Source organism: Equus asinus, chromosome 3 (genome assembly GCF_041296235.1).
Source record: "Equus asinus isolate D_3611 breed Donkey chromosome 3, EquAss-T2T_v2, whole genome shotgun sequence".
Taxonomy (NCBI): domain Eukaryota; kingdom Metazoa; phylum Chordata; class Mammalia; order Perissodactyla; family Equidae; genus Equus; species Equus asinus.
In genome coordinates, this window is record NC_091792.1 from 130,559,817 (window position 1) to 130,578,091 (window position 18,275).

General features: G+C 35.8%; 1 protein-coding gene and 1 long non-coding RNA gene across 5 annotated transcripts in view; one reads left to right on the forward strand and one right to left on the reverse strand.

The window, feature by feature from the left end:
- LOC139044876 (uncharacterized) overlaps positions 1-18,275 on the forward strand; it is a 63,390-nt gene that overhangs the window by 23,039 nt on the left and 22,076 nt on the right. The window lies entirely within an intron of this gene.
- KLHL5 (kelch like family member 5) overlaps positions 1-18,275 on the reverse strand; it is a 75,351-nt gene that overhangs the window by 9,785 nt on the left and 47,291 nt on the right. For 3 of the 4 annotated variants that reach the window (XM_044767698.2, XM_070506027.1, XM_044767697.2), the window contains 3 exons: positions 15,260-15,446; positions 8,908-9,132; positions 5,293-5,455 (listed from right to left, as the gene is read on the reverse strand). In XM_044767698.2, coding sequence (XP_044623633.2) covers positions 5,293-5,455; positions 8,908-9,132; positions 15,260-15,446 — 575 coding nt within the window. The remainder of the gene's footprint in view (positions 1-5,292; positions 5,456-8,907; positions 9,133-15,259; positions 15,447-18,275) is intronic. The other variant, XM_070506028.1, reaches the window with a different exon arrangement.

Sequence of the window (18,275 nt, forward strand, 5' to 3'; positions counted from 1 at the left end):
CAAATTCCTGCCCATTAAAACTCTAAGCATTTGTATTTGGGTAAATATACATATTTTAAAGGTAGACTTCATCATTTCAATTCATAATTTCAAGTATACTATGCCACTCAAGTTGGTCCTTAAATAAGATGACCATGTCTTAAATAGCAACATACAGTTGTGGCAATATCTTGTTCTAAACTTAAACTTTACTAATAGTTTGGAAACTGAAATTTATTTGAAACTTCAATCTGCTAAAATTTTTTATCTGCTAAAAACCACTTTTTTGTGTTACAGTTCTTAATATTAAACTGTTCTCATCTTTAACTAATACTTGGTAGAATAATTATCTGAATACGGATCACAGAATATTAGAAGGCATCAACAACTAGAAAATATCAATAAAAATATACATGCTTACACACACAAACACATAGATACACACATAGACTCACACAGAATAGGTTTCAAGGTACCCTACCCTCTTCACAGTGAAATGAGGGTCTCTGCTGTGAAAAGTGGTGTAGGACAATAATTAAGAGCATGGACTCTGGAACCAGGCTCTGTGGGTTTGAATCCTGGTTCCACCATTTACTGGTTGTGACTGTGGACACTTATTTAACCTCCACCTGCCTGAATTTCATCATTCATAAAATCTGTAAGCCCTGCCTCATAGGATTATTAAGGCTCAAACTTAACGTATGACTTCCAACAGTGCCTGACACATGGTAAACATGTTATAAGTGTTTAAGGGGAAAAATGAATTCTGTCTCTATTGTATTCTTTTAGAAAATGGCATTTTTAGATCTTAAGTATACAAACAACACTTATACTGAGATAATATTAAGGGCTAAAATGTGCTGGTAACACTTTCTGAAGAATCATTATCTAAAGCAATGGTTTTTAAGTTGTATTCTAAGAATAGCATTCTGTGGAAGACTTGAGAGGGTCCCCAAAATACTTCATTTGAAATTCAAGTTTTAATTTTCAAAAATATCACCTGACTCAAATAAATGCCATGCAAGATTCAGAACTCATCTCTCTTTCCCGTGACAATATCAATTACAATAAAGAGAGAAATATTATTCAATATCAAATTGCCATAGTATCATACTATATATTTTAAAATAAGATTTAGGTTTTGCCTGACTTTTTAAAATTATGATAAAGAATGCAAAATGGTTGGTAGATATTATTTGAGATTCAACTTAGGAAAAAAATTTCTACTACTTTCAAATTACTTGAGCAATTTAAGTGAAGATTTTCCTGAGATTTCAATTAAATTGCTCTAGTACTTAAAATAACTGTTACCGTTTTCAGCCTCTTTAATAAAGATTCTCTTCATACTGGGCAATCAAAACAAAACATACAAATAATCTGGGTGTTCTTTAAAAGACACATTCTTCTACACTGATTTTTACAGTAAGAGTTATAAACTCAAACTTGTAGTAAATTTAAAATAAATTTATAATAAACTTGAACTTCCATTTGCCTTAAGTACTGAAGTTTTTGTAAGACATCATTTGAAAGGGAGATTCTACTGCCAAAAACATCTGCCAGCCAGTGGCTTTAAAGTAGCCTGAGCAATTGGAAGTCTAAATAAAGCATCTTTCTGTCAAACATGGTAGAAAAAAAAATTTTAACACTTTGAATTTTTTTCGTTTTGGGCAAGGGAAGATTCACCCTAAGCTGACATCTATTGCAATCTTCCTCCTTTTTTCTTCTTTCCCCACTCCCCCTCAAAGCCTCAGTACATAGTTGTAGGGTCTACTGGTTCTTCTATATGAGCTGCTGCCACAGCATGGCTACTGACAGATGAGTGGTGTGGTTCCGTGCCAGGGAAGTGAACCCGGGACGCTGAAGTGGAGTGCACCGAACTTTAACTACTAGATCATTGGGGCTGGCTCAATACTTTGAAATTTTTAAGATATAGAATATAACTCATAAAACTTTGAAACAGTTCTTCCCTAAACATATAACTATATCTTGCACTAGGAAGCATTGTAAAATAAATTAAAATAACAAAAATAGTAGTTATTCCAGTCATTCATTTTATGGATTAAAAAAATTAAGGCACAGAGAAATGATGTGTTCTAAATCACAAAGGAGTAGTAGAGAGGAGATGCGCAATTAATTTTTTTCAATCAACTGCATACTTTTTTTTTTCAACTAACAACATCAATTCTATTTTTTCCAGATTCTGGATATATACCTAAAAATGGAAACTGACAAAATATTTTGAAACATTGCCACTTTATTTTAAAGCAAGCTTAGAAAAATGCTGGTTGATGGATTAACACATCCTTTTCTTGGGATGATTAAAGTACCACTGCATCTGAGTGGTACTATGACATTCTTCAATAAGATTGCACACCTCAGATTATGTGCTGGGTACTGTGCTAGGTGTAAGGAACAAAAAGTTGGACCAGGCCACTCAAGACCATGATCTACTATAGGAGATGGATCAGCAAACAACTACAATAGGAGAGTGGTATATGCTGCAATACAATTACACACAAATTATGCATGGTGAAAATGCAGAGGATGGAAGGAAGAATGAGTGTAGGGGAATGAGGAGATGGGAGTGGGGATTGGAGAAGGTTTTCCAGAGGTGATTTTTGAGCAAGTTTCAAGGATGTTGAGTTTACCACGTAGGAAAGTGGAGGAAACAGCATTCTAAGACAGATGGTATGGGTTAAAAGATAACAGGAGTGTGAAACAAAACGAATTTTTCACAAACAGATTAGTTCTGCTGCAATGTAATATGCACAGGTAGAGGAGAGAGAAGAGTCTAGAAAGGTGGCCAGACGCAAGTCATAAAGGAGGCTTGGTGAGATAAGCTATTGAAAGATTTTAAGCAGGAAAGTGACATGGTCCTATTTGTATTTTAGGGAGAACATCAGGCTAGTCTCCAAAATGAAGGATGAAAGGGAGAGAGTTAAGGTTAGGGGCAAAGTGACCAGTTTGGGAGATATCCCAATAAACCAGTTACAATCACAATGTTGATATATCATACTTTCAAAATCAAATGTCTTAATATTTAGTAGATAAGAGATCCTTAGCTTCTGATATGATTATTAGGTTGCCTCAGAATTATACTCAATAAATTGTACTTTAGGTAGATTAAAGACTGAAATACTTATTTCTCATTAGAGATAAGAAAAGGTAAGAAAGTAAGATACTTCTATGACCAGAAGTCCAGGCTACCATAGGTCTGGAAATCAGGTTTTAGAGAAGGCAGTTATTCTTTGGTCCTCTATTAGAAACACATATTTCTAGCCAGAAATAAGGGTTAGGAAATATGCCACCACACAAGAAATAGTCCAATGAACTAACCCCAAAAGCTTAAACCAAAGAGTAAAAACCACAAAAATGTGGTTTAATTTTCTTCTTTTTTTCACTTACTATATTCTTTGGTGGCTGACTCTCTACCAAAGAATTAGGAAAGATAGGTAGTAATGAATTTTACAGTTATTTCTTTAGCTAAAACAAATGAGGGGAGGAGTATGGAGATCAGATACATTTAAAAAGTGGGTCTCAATGCTCATCATCACTAATCATCAGGGAAATGCAAATCAAAACTACACTAAGATACCTTACACCTGTTAGAATGGCAAAATTATCCAAAACCAAGAGTGACAAATGTTGGAGAGGCTGTGGAGAAAAAGGAACCCTCATACACTGTTGGTGGGAATGCAAACTGGTGCAGCCACTATGGAAAACAGTATGGCGATTTCTCAAAAAGTTAAAAATAGAAATACCTTATGACCCAGCCATCCCACTACTGGGTATCTATCCTAAGAACCTGAAATCAGCAATTACAAAAGTCCCATGCACCCCTATGTTCATCGCAGCATTATTCACAATAGCCAAGTCAGGGAACCAACCTAAATGCCCAGCAACTGATGATTGGATAAAGAAGATATGGTGTATATATATATATATATATACACAATGGAATACTACTCAGCCATAAAAAAGGACAAAGTCGTCCCATTCAGAACAACATGGATAGACCTTGAGGGTATTATGTTGAGTGAAATAAGCCAGACAGAGAAAGACGAACTCTGTATGACTCCACTCATAGGTGGTAATTAACATATAGACAAAGAGAACTGATCAGTGGTTAACAGGGGAAAGGGGGGGTGGGGGGAGGGAACTAGGGGTGAAGTGGTGTACCTACAACATGACTAATAATGATGTACAACTGTAATTTCACAAGGTTGTTAACTATCATAATCTTAATAAAAAAAAAAGTGGGTCTCTATTTCTCTATTTTATCACTTGTAATAATGCTAATAAATAACAAAAAGTAGGATGTAACTAAGAGGTCCTGGGGAAACAAGATCTCAGGTCACAAAATATAAAAATTTTACTAATATTTTCTCATTAAAAAAATAATAATTCTACAAATAATTTTGAGTTTCTATAGTTTAAGCTTGATTCCTTCATCTTTCGGGAAATGATGATAAAGCACTTTAAGTGAGTAAAGGTATGCAACAAACAACTTTTATTTAATAAGCATATAGGCCTTCATTTTATGGAAGAAGGCCTGAAAAAGGTAGGTATTCAGTTTCTGAGTCACCAAGAGCTATTGGTGATGGCTTTACTCAAATCTGTTTACTCTATCTAGAGCAGGCAAGGGAAAGTGATAGCGCCTCTTTTAAATCCATCCCAGTTTTCAGCAGTTTACAGAGACAAGAAAGAAGTGCAAGCAAAGATAAATCAGTAGAAGAGATGGAAGGAATTCTTTAGGGAAACACTGAGAGAGACTATACTACTTTTAAAAGATCATATACTTTTTTTTTTTTAATTTTTTTTTATTGAGTTATTGATAGGTTACAATCTTGTGAAATTTCAATTGTTTGTCAGTCATGTTGTAGGTGCACCACTTCACCCTTTGTGCCCACCCCCACCCCACCTTTCCCCTGGTATCCACTAAACTGTTCTTGGTCCATAGTTTTAAATTCCTCAATGAGTGGAGTCATACACAGATTATAAAAGATCATATACTTTTAAAGCTATATAAACCACCAGATTTTTTTACCATATTGAATATTTACATAAAGTTTCTTCACTCAGAATGATAACTAGACATTTATAATATCTGTACATTAGAATGAAAGCCTAACTTAATGTTGAGCTATTTACAGTTAGAACTATTATATAAAGGGATTATTTTAGAAGTGTCTTTATATTGCTCAAAGTATTTCTCTTTCATGATTTATTTATGTCTATCTTTAAGTTAGATGTGATACAGCTTAATAAATTCAGTTTATTGTGTTTTAAATGGAACTTTAAATATTTTCTTACTTTCCACTTAGTACTGCCACACCTACTGTGCTCCTCGGGGTGGACATGGTGGCAATGAAATTCCACTGGCGAGCCTGAGGGTCCCATCTTTCCACCGTATTCAGATAGCTCCAGCCGTCATGCCCTCCTACTGCATACATGGGACCTTCCAATACGGCCACACCTACAGGGAGACGGGAAAGAAGTAATGACTTAAAAATCACATTTTAATTGAAAAATAAGTACAATGAATCTTAAATATGCAAATTTTCTAAGCAAAAATTTATGATATAGACATCTGGCTTCCTCACAGCTCTTCTTGGTAAGCAGGTTGGGGAGTGAAGGGGAGAAATAGCGCTGTAGCTCTGGTCTTAAAAGTTTTAGAGGCAGTATTTTGACATCCAACAGTAGAAAGTTATTAAAAACTACACAAGATGCACATATTGCCATATTTAAAACATCTTTCAATAATACGAAGTTAAGAGATATTTGAAAAAGCATTTTTATTCCTTTCCCCCTATTAATTCACATTCATGAGATTTTACTATAGGAGTTAGATTTGCTCCATAATCTATTGATGAGATTCATCATCAGGGATTGGAACCAGATTCATTTGTTCATTTATTCAACAAACATCTATTGAGTTTCTACCAAGAGCCATGCACTTAATAGAACATAACAGATAAGGGCTCTGCCCCCATGGATCTGACATTTTAGTCAGGAAACAGACACAAAATATATTTCAGGTATTGATAAGTGCTAATAAGAAAAATGCAACAGAATAAAAGGGTAGAGAGGATCAGGGAAGACATTTCTGATAAGGTGACATTTGAGCAAAAAAAAGGTGAATGAAGTTAGGAAACCAGACATGGAGATATCTGAGGGAAGAGAAGGTGAGGTAAGGAACAGTATGTACAAAGGCCCTGAGGCATGCTTAATTTGTCTTTGGTACAGCAAGGAGGCCAGTTTGGTTGAGCAGGGTGAGTGAAGGGGAGATGAAGGAGAGTGTGAAGCCAGATCATGCAGGGTGGTCGGGTGTATTGTGAGGACTTGGTATTTTATTCCAAATGAGATGGAGAACCAGTAGAGGGTTTTTAGAAGAGGTGCGACATGATCATAGCCAGACAAAATACAAATATGTATTACTTGAGGGCCAAAGTACAAATTTTGTGATACAAATATATTTTAATTTGTGAAATCACGGCCAGATGAGATATAAATATTCATCATTCACATATGACCCAAACCAACATATCATTCCACTCAGTATTGGATATTGGATAACACACACACACACACACACACACACACACACATTTATCTATAGCTCCAATTATATATAGTATATATTCAATTATGTGTGTGTGCATATGTATGTGTGTAATTAGGGAGAAGGCTGGAAGAAAAATTGAATCCATCTAGTTCAACTCCTTAAACAATAGCTTTGAAAAGAAATTTTAGCAGCAAAACCACTTTTTCAAATGAAATCTATATATAATTCTCACATATAAAGAGATAAAAGGAGTGTTTCTTCAGTAAAAATTTTTTATAAGCTCAAATTTATAACATTCATTTATTATAAGGTAAATTAGTAAGAAAAAGGGTGTTTTGAATGACACAAACATTTGAAATAAAAACTGAACTTGAACTATATGATCATTCTCCTTTGAACTTGCTGCAGTTCAATAAAGTCTTTTGTGTGGTGCCGAGAACTAATGATAGTGTTCCATGCACAATTGAATCTGCACAAAACATCGCTGAATCATGGGCATTCTCATTCTATGTACCATATCTATAAGAATGTACCTTAAGTTAGAATTAAGTTTCTTTTCCCCATGGTGGGAGGAAGTATGCAGTTGGATCACACTATGGACCCTGGGTTTTAGGGTCAACCCCAATTTATAAGTCTTTCTCATGCTGCTGTTAAGATATGTCTTCCTATTCTGTGCCTCTGTAAGAGTTAATTTTACAAACTCAAGAGTAATGTTTTATTGTTTTCTTTGTTAAATTTCATATAGTTAATTTTAAGCTCCTCTCTCAGTCCCTTAGCCCTAACCCTCTGGTTATACTTTCTTACCAAACTTGACATTTAAGATCATCTTTCATTGAAACCTAAATGTAACTAGTAGAATCTCTTGTCTCTTGGATCTTTTGCTGTACCCACTACCACATTAATCTTTATGCCCAGATAATTTTCCTTACTGGCTACTGGCTTTTTGGGGCAGCCAGCATTCTGGTGCACAGTATTAATAAATCGAGTATAGTACAGAGCTATGCTATCTAAACTTAACTATCCTCTCTGCTACTCATCCATCTTTTAATTTGACAACCTATCAAATTCTTTACTGAAACTATTTTAAACCTTTTCCAAACTGTGATAAATTGACAAGACACTCACAAATTCTTCCTATACCTGAATGCATGCCCATTTTCAGCGTGACACTGTAGCTCCTCCCATCAAGAGGAGGAGTCTTTTTCTGTACTCTTTGAATCTGGGCTTGCCCATGTGACTTATTTTGGCCAGTGGGACATTAGCAAACATGATGCGACCAGAAGTTCCAAGTGTTGGTACACTGGGGCTTGCCCTCTCTTGCTGTTTTTGAAACTCGGTGACTGCCACTATGTGAAGAAGCCTGGACTAGCCTGCTGAAAGATTAGAGGCATTTGGCCCAGCTGCCTCTGTTGCCCAGGCCAACACCTGCTCACCACCACACATGTGAATGAGGCCATCCCACATCACCCAGCCAACCTGCCAGCCCACCAAAGATTCATGAGAAAACCAGCAGAAATCATCTCAGGCAGCTCAGACCAGAAGAACAATCCAGATGAGCCACAGATCCATGAGCTAAATAAACGGTTGTTGTTTTAAGCCTCTAAGTTTTGGAGTGGTTGGTTATGTAGCAAAAGCTGGGTGATACAGAAACATTTCAAGCCCCATCTAATTTTAATTCCACTTCCTTCACTCTCATCAAACAATTCTTTCTATTTCACTTATTCTTTCTCCTATGAGAAAAGAGAGGTCATCTGATCAAGATCCCTAAATTCTCTCCTCTCAGAGTGAGCCGTCAGTTCCTTAAAGGTAAATATAGTGTCTTCCTCATCTTTGTATACCTACAGAGCAAAGAGCATGGCACAGAGTACGTGCTAATCAATGTCTGCTCAGCAAATCATTGAATGAAAGAAAGAAAAGTCTATTTTTCAGGAATATCAGGACATTCTCTGTGCCACTTCAAAGTTTTTCTGGGTTTTTACTCATTTCTGCTTGAAAACCAGGAGATATAGATGAAAAACAATAATGCTAAAGATTTTTAAATAAGCATTTCAGTTAGGTTAGATACCATTAATTGTCAACACAAAACACATATTTAAAAAGGTTTGTCAGTCCATCACGCTACACTAAAATCCTTAAATATCCATGTTTTTACTTGCGCTGGTTGCTGCCACCTTTATGTATACACTTATTTTCTCTGCTTCCACTTGTCAGTTAACAAGGAGCATGTGAAGGAATGTTTGGTGACTGACTGTTGCTGACTCAGCAGCTACCACACTAGTCTTCTTCTGCCTTGTATAGAATGTAAGAATGCTGTGGAAGCCTAATATATAATATTAGGAGCGAATCTGCACAGTTATACTCACCAAGGCCATGCCTGTGTGTGGACATAGGAGGCATTACACTCCAAGTTTTTGTTTTGGGGTTGTAGCATTCTACAGTGTTCAAAGTCTTCAGCCCGTCTCTTCCTCCAACCACATACAGTTTGTCATCTAACACTGCAACACCAAACTGCAGCCTCCTCCCATTCATATTTGCTACAGGAGTCCACATATTTGTACGAAGATCATACTTTTCAATGCTTGTTGCTCCTTAATAGTAATATATAGAAGTTATACAAATAAAAATTTCACCATGATTAATTTGTGAAATTATATATACAAAAGTATAATTTTATTTGCATTGAGAATAATACTTTTATTACATTCCAATAAGCCCTTGCATGATCTGGGCCCTGCTTATATCCCTGACCTCATCTGGCATACACCAGGATCTAGTATTAAAAGGTCAAGTGAGGAAAAAAAAAAGGTCAAGTGAGAAAGGATTATCTGTCAAAGGAGGCTGAGAAGCAACAGCCAGAAGTGGGAGGAAAAGCAAGGTAGTTCAGTGTCATAGAAGCCAGAGGAAAAATTTTATAGCAGGTAGGACTACTAACAGTATCAAATGCTACTGAGAAGATCAAGTAAGATGAAGACTAAAAAGCATTACTGGATTTCGCTACACAGAGGTCATTGATGACTTTAGGGAGAATTCCCTTGTTTGAATGATTGAGACAGGATTGGGAGGTGAGGAAATGGAGATAGTGAGCATAGATAATTCTTCTGAGAAGTTTGGCTATAAAAGGGGAAGAGATAGGAATTACTAGGTGAGTTGAGGAAGGTCGTGTTTTGCTTTGCTTTTAAAATTGCAAAAACTTAAGTTTGCTTAAATGTTAATGGGAAAGATCTAATTGTGAGGAAAGAAGCTGAAAATAGGTGTCGGCCCTGTGGTCAAGTGGTTAAGTTCACGAGCTCTGCTTTCGCTGCTCGGGGTTCACTGGTTTGGAGCCTGGGCGCGGAACTATGCACTGCTCATCAAGCCATGCTGTGGCAGCGTCCCACATAGAGGAACTAGAATGACTTACAGCTAGGATAACAACTATGTACTGGGGCTTTGGGGAGAAAAAAAAGGAGCTGAAAATACAGGAGATGAAGGGACCCTTATTAAAAGTGTGCGGCTCTGGAGGAGGCAGAAAAGAGCAGAAGCAGAGCACAGGCGAGGGGCTGGATTTCATGGGAGGAGAGAGGGGTACATACATGTTCTATTGCAACCAGGACAAGAGCATAAGTGTGGACCATGTGCTTTGGCAACTATGAATGTAGGAAGTTTAGGAGTAACTGCCTGATGGTGTCTACATTTTTTTAAGAATTGGAAGATTCAAGGAACTCTTTTGTTCTCTTTATGAGATGAGACCAGTGGACTTAGGAAAAAAAAAAGCTCCACCTCTCTAAAAAAACCCCAGAAAACCAACCCAACCCCTCAGTTATTAAGAGTTGAATTAGTGTCTCCTTTATCTCTGTCTTCTAAGCTTCTAATACAACATGCAGTCAGAGCTATTCTTAAAGACTTAAAATTAGGACAAACATTTATTCTAAAGTATTTGTTACAGTTAGGTCATCACAGCACTAAATACTAGTGTTAATCTCCTAAATTTGAGAAATAGTTTGTTATAGATATAGAATATTATATTTTCTCATATATTATAGTTTTTATTATTTATTCACCCTACAAAAATTTTAAGTTATCTGGGATAAATACCAAGTCTTTTTCCTTCTCTGTATTCTACAGCATCATAAATAGACTCCCTCGTACTTAGTAGCTGTTCAAAAATATTTTTGAATTTGAATAATCTTTCTTTATAATTTTTATAATGAGATTTTACTCATATTCAGATTATTTTATGTAATAGTATACTTGATTCATCACTCTAAATTTGATTTTAAAAACTTCTTCCTTCCTCAAATAAAAAGGCAATGCTAATCATCTCTCCTCTCTAATGAATCTAAGGAATATTCTTTTCATTTGAATTTTAAATTATTTCTTTTAGATCTAGTGCACTAAGCAGTATCATAATCTTATGAATTGGTAACTAAAAATTATTTTGTTAATATCAAACGTAATTCTTAAAACATAAAATGTTAAAACATAGTCTGAAACATATATCTTAAAAAAAAATCCAAAAATAACAAAATCCTAATAATTGCAAAATTCTGTGTAAAAGCTTGGAACTTCCCTAATTTATACTGAAGGATTAACCTTTAAAAAAAGTAAGCACAGGGGCTAGCCTGGTGGCACAGTGGTTAAATTCATGTGCTCTGCTTCAGCAGCCTGGAGTTTGCGGGTTTGGATCCTGGATGTGGACCTACACACCGCTCATCAAGCCATGCTGTGGCAGTGTCCCACATATAAAATAGAGGAAGACTGGCACAGACATTAGCTCAGTGACAATTTTCCCCAAGCAAAAAGAGAAAGATTGGCAATAGATATTAGCTCAAGGCCAATCTTCCTCACCAAGAAAAAAAAGTAAGCATGAATAAATTCCAACATTTTCTTAGTGACTGTTTAGAACCATTACCAGTGTATTTGTTGGGCTGTATACTAAATGCATATATGAAGGGACCAAGAACCAATGATCAGATTACCATCCAACTAATGCAAATTACTCTTCATTATTAAAGACATTGGGAATAAGATAAGTTAAGGCCTGGGAAGATAGCTTGAATAGATAGAAAGTCAGAGTATTATTAAGAAAGACTCAGAAATAAAGTTGGTCAAGCCACAAAGGCCAGATTACAGAAAGTCTTGAAACCTAGAAAGAGGAATTTACTTCTTATGTGGTAAGGAGTAAAGATTGCTGGAGTTTTCGAGCAGAGTAATGGCACTTTAAAAGAAGAGCTAACAGAGCAGAGAGTATAGTCTCCAGAGTCAAAATGCCTGTTTGAATCCTGATTCTATCATTAATTAGTTGTGTGATTGTGGGAAAGCTACTTCTCTACGTCTCAGCATCCTCATGTATAAAAAAGGGAAATAATAACCATCTGCTCTGAGAGTTGTTATGAAGATGAAATGAAATAATATAGGTCAAGTGTTTAGCATAATTCCTGGCACATATTAAAAACATAATTAATGCTATTCCCACTAAGTTAACCTGTCAAAATATGTGAGCTGATAGGAGGCTAACAGGAATTAGAAAGATAGCAATGGAAATTTGGAAGAATAAGACCTTTGTGAAAGAAGTCACTTGGTGACTGTCAGAATTTAAGGTCTGAAAGAGATAGAGAGAGAGAGAAACAGAGAGAAACAGACAGTAGCCATGTATTGTTTACGTTGGGTACTTAGTGTCTGAGTTCCTTTCTCAGGCTTGGGCAATTTTCCATTGTATGTATATGAGCCTCGATGAGATGCAGGAACCCATCTCCCAGGAAGCTGAAAAGACAGATATTTATCCTCTTTGTTCTGGAAATTTAGGGCCCAGGGTCCAGGAGTGACCCAAAGCTAGTCAAATGGATACTTGCACCTAGGATTTAAAATCAAAAGCAGGAATTATAAAGAAGCTGGGACAGTGGACATAGCTCCTGCCCATTTCTCAATAGCCTTCTCATAAATTCCTTATCTGCTTATGTGAGCCAGAGCTGTCCACTGAAGAACACTGAATTCCAATTCCAAGTCCTCAAGTCTGGGAGACAAGGGCAGAGAAGATTCAGACACATGAAGCTTGAGGTGAAAGCTCAACATCAAATAGACATTTTATACAAGTTGGAAATATGGAAAGAAAATCAAAGTGAGAGAGTATAATTAATACAGAGATAACAGTTACAGCTTTGCAAAGCAGAGGAAAAGAAAGAGAGGAAGAAGTGCTAGTAACGACTACAAAGCCAAGCACCAGTTCTAGGCACTTGGTAGATACTTAACAAGTATTTGCAGATTGATTATATGGAGCGTGGAGATCTCCAAAAGTTTTCAAATATTTATACAATAACTCTAATCAGTTATCTTACTTTATGTATTTCTGTACTACTCAGTCATTAAGCCTATATTTAGAACTTAAGCCCTATGTTATACGGGATACTATCCATCTATATCTGTATCTGTATCTATATCTTTGTTTCAATGAAACTAAAAGTTAAATAACAATACAAGATTTTCAACTAGAGCTGGTATTTTTATATTCCTTAGAGATGTCATATAGAAGAGATGCCTTTAGATGTGATTAATGCATCAAGTGCTTTTGCCATACAAGCAATTCAAGAGAGGCAGAGGACAATCTTCATTCACTTGACAAATGATGCTGTTTATGTGCAAGACACTGTTTTAGGCTCTGGGAATATATTAGCGAACAAAACAAAATCCTTGCTTTCCTGGAGCTTATTCTGGGGGAAAGAGGTAGACAGACATAAACAAATGTATCAGGTGCTATGAAGAACTATGAAGCGGAGTAAGGAGAGAGAAAGAGGTAAGCAAAAGATTAGAAAGTGATGGGCAAGAGGTTGCTACTGAATGGTTATAGAAGTCCTCTGTGATAAACTGACATTTGAGAGGAGATCTGAGGGAACAATTTCTGCTACGCATTCTGGTATCAGGGAGCAGAGCATTCCAGTGACAGGGAACAACTAATACAATATCCCTGACGTGGGATAATGTTTGGCATGTTAAATGAATGAGGAAGTCAATGGGGCTGGAACAGAAGGCATGAGGGGAGAAGTAGATGAGCTGAGTGAGACCAGAGAGGTAGCCACAAGTCAGAGAGGTATCGTCAAGGAATTGCAGACTATTAGTACTGGGAATTCAGAGGAAGGAGCGATCAATGTATACTTAAAATTAATACGCAGAAAGCTTCTAGCACAATACCTGGCATCTAGTAGGTACTATATGGTGTTTGATGCTATTATTGTTACTATTCTAACAACTGTTGCAAGAATGGTACAAAGAATTCCCCAGGGCCCCCTGGTCCCCATCCCCATGGCCAAGTGGTTAAGTTGGTGCGCTCCACTTAGGCGGCTCAGGGTTTCCACGGTTCAGATCCTGGCCATGGACCTAGCACTGCTCATCAAGCCAGGCTGAGGCGGTGTTCCACATACCAGAACTAGAAAGACCTACAACTAGAATATACAACTATGTACTGGGGGACTTTGGGCAGGGGGGAAAAAAAAAGAGGAAGATTGGCAACAGATGTTAGCTCAGGGCCAATCTTAAAAAAAAAAACAACCAGAATTCCCCAGTACCCTTGACCCAGATTTCCCAAATGTGTATGTTTTACTACATTTGCTTTCTATGTATGTATGTATGTATGTATGAATTTTCTTCCGAACTGTTTAAGAGTAAGCTGCAGAAGTGATGTCCCTGTATCCCTAAATACTTCAGTGTATCTTTCTCAAAACAAGGAATTCTCTTACAAAACTATAATACAATCATCAAAATCTGGAAATTACATTTATACAATGCTGTTATCTAATCTACAGACTTTACTTGGATTTTGTCATTTGTCTCAATTATGTCCTTTACAGCAAAAGAAAATCCAGATGGTACATTATAACAGCTGTCATGTCTCTTTAGTCTCCTGTAATCTGAAACAATTCCTAACTCTTGTTTGTGTTTCTTGACATTGACATTTTAGAATACTACAGACAAGTCATTTAGTAGAATGTCTCTCAGCTTGGATTTGTTTGTCTTTTCCTCATGAATAAATTCAGAATATACACTTTTAGCAAGAATACCACAGACGTGCAGCTGAGTTCCTCTCGGTGCATCATATAAGAGGCACATGCTGCTGGTTGGTTTCATTATTGGCAAGGTTATCTTTGATTATTTGATTAAGGTGCTGTGGGCCAAATTTCTCCACCTAAAGGATACTATTTCACCCTTTGTAACTAAGAAGCAAGTTGTTGGGAGCTACTTTGAGGCTAAATATCCTGTTCTCAAACTTTCATCCTCTAATTGCAGCATCTATTGATGACTCCTGACTGAATTAGTTATTATTATGATGGTTGCCAAATGGTAATTTCTCTAATCCCATCTTTGCTTATGTATTTATCAGTTGGCATTCTACTGTAAGGAAGAGCTTTCCCTTCTCCCTTTATATTTGTATCAGTTTGGACTCATGAATAGTTATTGATTTAATAGGTTATAATCTTTTACTATTATTAATTTTGATGCTGACATTATCCCAGATTTGGACAGTGGTAGCCCTTACAAACTGCCTCCTGTCTCCCTTGACCTGTCTCTGTCATTCTTTGAGCATTTCCCTACTTTCTGGCACTAGAAGATGTTCTAGGCTTATCTTGTGCTTTTCCTACCCAGTTCTGGAACCAAACATTTCTCCAAAGAGCTCTTTGATCATGTATATTACTAATTAAAATTTCTTTTTTTTCTGTTCCCCCAAAATAAAAGATTATTTAATACCTTTTGTTGAATCCATTCCTCCAACTGCAAATAATGTACCAACAGTTGACTTCCTTGGTTTTGTCCTAGGACTTTGTAACATGGGTCGTCTCTCTGGTAATAAATGATACTTCATTGCTTCCATAATAAGTTTCTGACATTCTATATCATCCCGAAAAAGTGCATTATTTTCCATGTCAGCCAGGAACTAGAAAAGAATAGTGAGTATGTACACTGAATGACTAAGAAAAGTAGTAAGTTCACAAATGGAAATGATATCATGTAAAAGAAAATCCAAGTCTGGACACCTATTTTTAACTAAAATATAAGATTTATATTTTAAATTTCATTGAAAAACAAAAACTGAGGATAAGTGGTATGCTCTAAAATCTTAATAGTGCTTATCTCTAGGTAGTGGGGAAAGGTGCTTGTGTTTTTCCTGGGAAAGATTCGCCCAGTTAAAATCTGTTGCCAATACTTCTCTCTTTTTTTTTCCCCCTCCCCAAAGCCCCAGTACATAGTTGTATCCTAGTTGTAAGTCCTTCTGGTTCTTCTATGTGAGCCACTGCCACAGCATGGCTACTGACAGATGAGTGGTGTGGTTTTGCACCCGGGAACCAAGCCTGGGCTGCTGAAGTGGAGTGCGCTGAACTTTAACCACCAGGCCATCAGGGCTGGCTCAAAATATGCTTTTTTAATAATCTTTTTTTTATATTTTCCAGATTTTCTAAAATAAATCCTTTTACTTTTTAAATTAGAAATAATTTTAACTGAAGAAGAATAATTATGAGGAGTTGACTAATTATACTGCATTTACCTGACCTCTCCAAACTGCTCAAACAACAGCAAAAACAAAACCGACCAATTTCTTAAGGGGCAAAGAACTCTAAATGGTGATTATTCTAAAAGATTTAAAATCCCTTGTGCTTCACTAAATCCTATTTTACTTATGTAATTTTATATAAATGCATAAATATAGTTACACCCTACTGTTTAAAAAATACATTTCTCTTCCTTTTGTGCTTGCTTCTCCATCCCCCTCCCTACTCCTTTATTGCTGTAATTTCTTTCATTTAGGTTAAGGATCCATGTGAAATTAATTTTTAAACAGAGTATAAGTTGAAGAATACTTTCATTTTCTTCCAGATGGATAGCCAGTTCTGTACCCAAATCATTTATTAAATAATCCCCTTCATTTCCAACTGAAATGAACCTTGGTCATATATTACATTTTCACAAGTAGATCTCAGGACATATGGATCTGTTTTTTGATTCTTTATTCTGTTCTGTTGATCTGTCTACTCCTATTCTAATACCACATTTTACTACAGTGTCTTTATAGCATATTCTGATTATCTGATACAAATCTACCCTCACTATTCATTTTCATAGTTTTCTTGGCTAATTTTGAATATTTACTTTTCATATAAACTTAAGATAAATTTACCTAATTCCCCTTCACCACCTTGATCCCCTTGTTACTCTAATAGGAACTACATTAAATTTATTTATTTATTTGGGGAGAATTTACATTTTTATGATATTAAGTCTTTCTGTCCAAGAAGCCTTTCCATTTGTTGTACAGCTTTCTTCATATAGGTCTTATGTCTTTCTTTTATTAAATATATTCCTACAGATTTTATTATTTTTATTGCTATTGGCAACGGATTTTTAAATTTCCATTTTGCATATGTTTTGCTGGAGGAGAGAAAAATTTGCTTATACTTGAATTATAACCTACCACTTTACCACATTCCCTTATAAAACTCTAGCTGTTAGGGATACAATCATAATCATCCCCAAATATGGATAGTTGACATCTTTTTTCTAATATGTATGCCAATTATTTCATTTTCATTTTATTATTGCAATTGCCAAAACTTTCAAAGCTAAGTGAAATAATTAGAGTGATACAGAGCGTCTGTGTTTCTGGTCTGACTCGACAGTTTTAGTGCTTCACTATTTAGGATAATAGTTGCTGGAGCATTTAGTAATCCATCTTTACTACATTTAGGTTGTGTCCTTCTCTCCCTATTTTATTTTAGAGTTTTAAAATTAAGAATGGTTCTAATTTTTTCCCAAATACCCTTTATACATCTATTGAATATGGTCATATGGTCTTTTCTCCTTTAAGTTACTGATATTATAATTACCTTGATAGATTTCCTGATACTCAACCATTCTCATATTCCTCGAAAAAGACCTTCCTGGTGATAGTGTATTATCCTTTTGATACACTGCAGAATTGTATTTGATAATATAAGGTATACTTTATATATCATATAACTCACTATTTCAAGTACACAATTCAATGTTTTTTTAGTAAATTTACCAAGTTGTGCAACCATTTAGTAAATTTACCAAGTTGTGCAAACAGTTCCCAAAGTGTTTACCATAAAACAGTTTGGGAACATTTTCATCACCCCACTTAGATCCCACATACGTGTTTACTGTTCATCTCTGTTCCCATTTCCTGTCCCAAGTGCTAATCTGTTTCTGTAGATTTGCCTGTTATTAAATATTTCATATAAATGGAATCACACAGTATGTGGTCTCTTGTGTCTTGTTTTTTCATTTAGCATGTTTTTGAGGTTCATCCATGTGTAGCATGTTTCAGTACTTCATTTCTTTTTATTGTTGAATAATATTCCACTGTATGGATCTACCACATTTTGCCTATCCATTTACCAGTTGATGGACACTTAGATTGTTTCCAGTTTTTGCCTATTATGAATAAAGCTGCTAAGAACATTTGTGTGCAAATATTTATGTGGATATATGTTTTCATTTCTCTTGGGTAGATACCTAACAGTAGAATTGTTGGTCATACAGTAAATTTACATTAAGTTTTTAAGAAACTGCCAAACTTTTTACAAAGTGGCTGTACCATTTTACATTCCCACGACCAATATATGAGTGTTCCTGTTTCTCCACATTCTCACCAACAATTGTTACTATCTCCTTTTATTTTAGGTACTTGAGTGGGCAATAAGTGTGGTTTTACTCTGCATTTCCTTGATGACTAATAATGTTGAGA